Source organism: Apodemus sylvaticus, chromosome 3 (assembly GCF_947179515.1).
Source record: "Apodemus sylvaticus chromosome 3, mApoSyl1.1, whole genome shotgun sequence".
Taxonomy (NCBI): domain Eukaryota; kingdom Metazoa; phylum Chordata; class Mammalia; order Rodentia; family Muridae; genus Apodemus; species Apodemus sylvaticus.
Genome location: NC_067474.1, coordinates 22,466,284 through 22,472,978, shown reverse-complemented (window position 1 = coordinate 22,472,978; position 6,695 = coordinate 22,466,284). Strand labels below are relative to the sequence as shown.

At 39.2% G+C, this 6,695-nt stretch overlaps 1 protein-coding gene across 1 annotated transcript in view; it reads right to left on the bottom strand.

The window, feature by feature from the left end:
• Positions 1-347: 347 nt before the first annotated feature.
• Positions 348-6,695, bottom strand: part of Rab2a (RAB2A, member RAS oncogene family) — a 62,693-nt gene continuing 56,345 nt past the window's right edge. The window contains exons 7-8 of the mRNA XM_052176044.1: positions 2,505-2,573; positions 348-611 (exon numbers count right to left, since the gene is read on the bottom strand). Of these exons, the coding sequence (XP_052032004.1) occupies positions 516-611; positions 2,505-2,573 (165 nt within the window). The 3' untranslated portion in view covers positions 348-515. The remainder of the gene's footprint in view (positions 612-2,504; positions 2,574-6,695) is intronic.

Below are 6,695 nucleotides of genomic sequence, written 5' to 3'. Positions count from 1 at the left end.
CAAATGCATCAGAGTTCAGGCTTGGCAAACACACCCAAGCAGGTTATTAAACTATATATACAGAAAGCAAACGATAAATACAGAATTAAGAGAGTTCTGTTTTTCCTTATATCCTTGAAAGTTGACAAACCTTTTGAGGACAGTCCTATAATATTAAACATTAGGTAACCACAAGTGTTGGGAAACCTAAGTACACAAACTGATTTAAAATACTCACCATGACTTTGTAGTGTTTAATACAATTCAGCTCGTAGTTAAGGGCACAAGACAACATTTAACAAAAATAATCACATCAATTGACCTAGAAATCAAATGCAAATAGATATGAATACAATCTCCAAAATCTGTCTTTTTAAGTGAACATTAACCATTTATTCAAAGTTATACAAGAATCTGAAGGATTAAAGTCTCCTGTGACATAAAGCCATCTCAATAGTTTCCTGTCTCGGCTGAGCATGAGGAAGGAGGGTGACAGAGGGCGTGGCTCCACTGGGCAGCTAGCCGGTACAACAGACTCAGCAGCAGCCCCCTCCTGCCTGCTGTCCGCCTTGGCTGCCTCCATGAGATGCATTGGTAGCAGCATGCTGAGGGCCAATTTTTATGCCATTTGCCTGAAGTAGAAGAAAACAGGATTGTAATAAAAGCAGACCCAACCAGGCAGTAGACTAGTTTTTTTTTTTTTTTAATTCCCATAATTCGTAGTGATTTAATTTTGCTAAACAACTCTCAAAAATATTTTCAGTAGATTTTTGAGATGAGGTTGTTACTTCCTTTAAGAACAGCACAGAGGAGGCGTTTGGAAAGAGTTGTTAGGACTGTTTGGCAGAGTCAGATGACGCTGCTTGTCAGGGGTTCACAGTGAGGAGATGACGTGTAACAATCAGTGTATGGAATGATTACTAAAGAGGAAAACTCTCCAAAGCCTTCACTACTCTAAGAGGATATAAAAATCTTTCCTTTAGCCAGCATGTCTGTTCCATGTTGAATCAGCTGTGCAGGCTGAGGAACACGAGTGTTCTGTGTCATCAATAATTTCTGTGATCCCCAAAGACGTGGCAGGTTGCCAAGAACCCACACACAGAGCGGTTCTTTCATTCGTCAAATTCACACTTGTGTCTTAACCCTCACTCCCTCAAGTGGATTTTACCTAAAAATACAACACTTTGAGAAAAGTAATACAGTAGCTCCAGAAATTAAGCTCTTAAGGAAACTTTGCGTCACAGTAAATCTCAGATTTATGGTGCTTGGCAGTTTCTCCGCAACTGCACAGCCTTGGGGCTTCTGGCGCTGGCTCACTCTTGACAGTGGCTCATGTGGTTTCTCTTCGCTCTTTTGACTCCTCTTTAATAAAAAGCATGCCCTATGGCTCATTGGTTCTGCCCCCTCTGGGCTGGTAGCAACTTCTTGAGGAATCAAGGAGTCAGCTTTGGCATCAGGCCAAATAACTAGCACTGCCTGCTGGCTTCTGACAGCACGGTACAATCAAAAGCTGCGGAAGGCACCGGAAAGCGGTTAGCTACTCTATGAAACCAGACAGAAACAGCACTTGGGCCCTTTAAACAGAGGGCCAATTACTGGTCAATTTATAGGGTATTAGTCTCTGAATGGTGCCACCTTTAAATTAACTCAAGAAGTATTGCTATGTAAGTCTAAAGATAAGATTTAAAGCCATGCTTTCCAAATTAAAAAAAAAAATCAGTACTTCTTGGAAACTGAAGGCAAACTGCTGAGTGCCTCATGTAAGTACTGGCCAAGCGCATCTCCTAGATGTCTTTAATACAAAGTAATGGAAATGCTTATGTGAAAGTAAGTAACATTTTGAAATAAGGATAAACACAGAGAGGGGATTTAGGTTAAAGTGACAGCTAGGGGACATTCACAATCCTCCAAATTGTCCCAATCCACAATCTAAATTGTCCACAAATCCACTTTGTTCCAATCATGCTGACCAAACTGGGCTCAAAATAATACTAGAGAAAGCTATGCCAACTGTTAATTATGTATATTTATTTGGTCTTCTGAAAAATTTGTTTTGCTCTAATGAGAGTCCTCTCCAAATTGAGACTTGCCGTCTCTCACACCAGAAGAGACCATGTCACAAGAGTCCACCAGACATGCATTTATTTTGGGGATATTATTCCCCAAAGAATAAGTACATGTGGATACATGCAGGTCTTCTTTGCAACTGAGGGAATTTACATTACTTTTCACTGTTTGCAATGAATAGATAGGCCTTTTATTTTAACCCAATTTCATAAAGCGATCCTCTACTAGAATACGAGCACTTAACTGAGCACCTAACACTCCACACGTCAGGTTACATAATCACACACCTATTGTACTATATGTACCAGGCTTTCAGAAAGATGATTGTTAATATGGCAATGAATGATTAATTGAACCATTTTAGGAATAAAAAATAAGTAACAAAATCATGATTCCAAATACTAAGTAGACATCAATTAAAAATTAGTGTTTAGTGAACAATGTTTGCATATATATACCTCATTATTAATGTCAAAGACCCCTTCTTGGATTTTTTCATAAATTTCTTTCGCTGTGTTAATAAATGCCTGTAATATAAAGTAGAAAAATTGGTTTGTATTACTCAAAATCACGACAGTAAAGAAACATCATACACAAGCTCTTCAGGACTGGAGAGATGGCTCAGTGGTTAAGAGAGCTTACTGCTCTTCCAAAGGACTTGAGTTTGATGCCCAGCACTCATACTGGGTGGTTCACAATGACCTCTAAGTCCAGCTCTAGGAAATGTGATGCCCTCCTCTGGCCTCTGCGGGCGTTCCCTCTAACCACGATGCTGAGGAAGAACTCTGTTAGATAAACTGGCTCAGACCAAGTCGGGTAAAAGTACTTGCCATAAAAATTTGATGATCTCAGTTTAATCCCAAAAAGTAGAACAGACGCTAGAAAGTACCCTTATACATGCGCCAAGGCGTGACTGTGCCTGTACATATTCTCGCTCCCTTCTCTTCTCTTCCCCATCCCCTCCCCCCTCCTCTCGTCTCCTCTCTTCTCTCCCTCTCACCTCCCCTCTTCTCTGTCTCTCTCACATAAAATGTTCTTGACAATATCATAACACTTGGTACATAAAACATCTAATAAAATAGGAATAGAACGGAAAGCTCTTGAGTGATAAAATATCTAAAGCGGCAGTTCTCAACCTTCCTAATGCTGAGATGACCCTTTAATACAGCTCCTTAGGTTGTGATGTTATTCCATTGCTACTTCATAACTGGAATTTTGCTACTGTTAGGAATTGTACTGTAAATATCCTATATGCAGCTCTGATGTGCAACCCACAAAAGGGCGGAGACCCGCAAGTTGAGAACTGCTGCTCTAGGACAAGGCACACCTGATGGCATCCTTACTGGTGAAGACCAAAGCTTTCCCTCTAACCTGAGGAAGCAAGGATGCATGCCAAACCTCATTTGAATCATAAACATTGTTTACAATGGCCAAAATACAAACTATCATGAAGTTTTGCGCATTAGTGAGTGAAAACTAAAAGGTGGACTACTGCTGGAGCATTCAGACACTTAAAAGGATGAAGGCTTGGGTTTCATCCTTTATACTGTGGTTGACCTCTGAAAAATATGCACAAGACATGTAAGACACATATAATTTGGGCTGGAGAGACGGCTCAGCAGTTAAGGGCACTGACTGCTCTTTGAGAGGTCCTGAGTTCAATTCCCAGCAACATGGTGGTGCACAACCATCGGTGATGGGATCTGATGCCCTCTTTGGTGTGTCTGAAGACAGATATAGTGTACTCAGATACATAAAATAAATTAGTCTTAAAAAAGAAAGACACACATAATTCATCCCCACTTATATGAAGTGTCAGAGCAGTCAGAGTCACAGACAGAAAACCCAGCATTAGTTACTGCGGGTTAGGAGAGGAAAGGCCACTAGCATCAGAAATGTTCTTGAATTATTAGACTGTGGTGATAGCTGTGCAATTTTGTAAATAATTAAAATTTAGCTAAATGTACATGAACAGTGTGGCTGTTATGGTAAGTGAATTCTATCTCCAAAGCACATTATCGCCAAGGAGGGGAAAGAATGTTTTAATGAAATGTGTGTAGGAGAACCCATGTTAACTAGGCACTTTACACATGCCATCATGTTTGCACTAGCTGATTTTAGAGGACAATGTTCCACATGGGACTGCTTTTGCCATACTTAATATGTAGTCTGAAAGACAGAGTCGTAGTCAGGCCAAGAGATGGCTCAGCAGGTCAAAGTATTTATCATAAAACCCTGAAGACTCAAATTCAGTCCTGGAAACACATTTCAAAACCCAGATATGGTGGTCCATGTCTAGCAATGCCAGCTTTCCTATTGGCTGCGATCTCTGTGCAGCACAGAGTGCGATGCATACACATAACTCATGCGTGCTCTCTCTCTCCGTCTCTCTGTCTCTCTGTCTCTCTGTCTCTCTCTCTCTCTCTCTCATACACACACACACATCTTCTCAATAAATCTTTAAAACCAAGAATAAGAGAATCAGGTTTGGACAATAAAGGAACACTGTTCGAGTTGAAGAGCTCTATCCCTTGCTCTTCAGTCCCAGTGCACTACAACACTGCAGAAAATTGGGACCACTGTGAGAAACTATTCATCAAATTAAGCCTACAAATTATTTACAAATATCCTATGTTTATGTAGTCTATTTAAGGTATTTTATATGAATATTATTAGTGTTACTGAGGGTGCACAAACTCTGATAGGGTCTAAATCATTAGATTTGAAGAAAATAGAGTATTAACCAGTATGATGAGGAAAGGCATCTTCAAGTAATATCTTATGAAAACTGACAGGAAGTCTTCTGAACCACCTGCACAGATCTAACGGATCTAAATTTTAGATTCATTAGATAATTCTAATTATCTAATTAAATTAGATAAAATCTAAATTTTAAGAAGGGCTCACAAAGAGGTAGAAATCCTACCTCTCCTCTTCTACAGGCTGGAAACATGTGACTGTTAAAGTTGCTATCAGAGCTTTTGCTTCCAATTAACAGGACTGTTACGTTTTCACCTTTAAAGGCCTTACAGCTCCCCAGAGTAATCAGTCTACAGCAGCTCAATTACTATATCAAGCACACCCCAGTCAGCAAAGGAGATCTGAACGACTGTGGCAGGGACAGAGGTATGAATATGCATAAATTCTAAGTAGCCGATCAATTCATCACAGAGGGTCATGAGAATTTGCCGCAAAATAATGAGAAGAATTAATCAGTGATGATTCACAGGCACTTAGGACGCAAGCACAGTTTTCATGTGTGTGTTGGCATTAACCTGAAGGGGAAATTGGTTTTCAGCTTCAAAACATTCTTCAAAACTAAAGTTATCCTTACAAATAAGTAAAAAATTAACTCTATTACCAATAAGCCTATTACAGTAATGGCTTCAGAAACCTGTCTAAATGAATTAAAAGACACAGACTTTGTGAGGCTGCAACTCTTCCGTTGGAGCACTGCGTGTGTGCATGCTAACACAGTCCCAGACGGACTATAAGGCCCTATATATGTAGAGCACCTTGTGGAAGGGCTAACATTGCTAGACTTCAGAGAAACAAACAGCTCGGACCCTAACCTAGTACACAGAGACTCATCCACTTTAACAAACTGTTGTTTTGCTAACTCGTTGGAAAATCATTTAAAACCTGGCACAAGAAAGCTATGCTATGTAAAAATTTCCAAGTTACTATAATAATTTTATTCCCTAAACAGTATTTACTACTTTATTATAGACTTTTAGAAGCATAGTTGTAACACATTTGAGATGTATTTTGTATCTGGAAGGCATGAAATTAATTTTCTTTAAATTGAAATATATAAATGGTTATACATTTTTCATTATAATTTGGTCTCTCAATGGAGTAGTTGCTGAATAATGCCGCCTCTAACTCTCTAATTCTCTGATTAAACACTGAAGACATTAAAATACTATATAAATGCAGTTTTAGATACTTCAAAATTAACATTTACTCTGTATTATTAGGTGACTGACTGATTTTAATGACTCCTTAGAATGTGAAATCCAGCATGCCAGATGCAGACACAAATGCAGTACACCCATTTTAAACTCTTTAAAATGACTAGAGTGGAGGAGGCTCCAAATACAACGAAGATCAACCCAACACTATCAAGGCTCATGGGTGGTCAAACTGCTAAGTTAGGACTGGAATCACACACAAATTCTTTTTTCAAGATTTAAAAATTTCAGTAATGAGAAATATTCAAGGATATAATAATAAACTGGCTGGGATTAAAATATTAATTTTAGTGGGCATGGCTTAATGGTTAAGAGCACTAGGTGCCCTTGCCAGAGAACCCCAGTTTAATTCCAAGTGTCCACATGGCAGCTCATAACTGTCTATAATTCCTGATTCCAGGGGGTCCAATCTCCTTTTTCTGACCTCCTCAGGTATCAGAAGCACACATGGTAAAAATACATACATAAATGTAGAACACTCATACACATAAAATAAGAATAAATAGATTTTTAAAAATGCTAATTTCATCTTCATTTCTCATCACTCTTCATAGATACTTTTCAAGTGCTAGTTCACATTGTCAGTCTGACAAGAGTTCGGATGACCTAGGAGCCGAGCCTCCGCACGCAGTCAGGGACTGTCCACATCAGGTTGAGTGAGGACGGAAGAGCCAT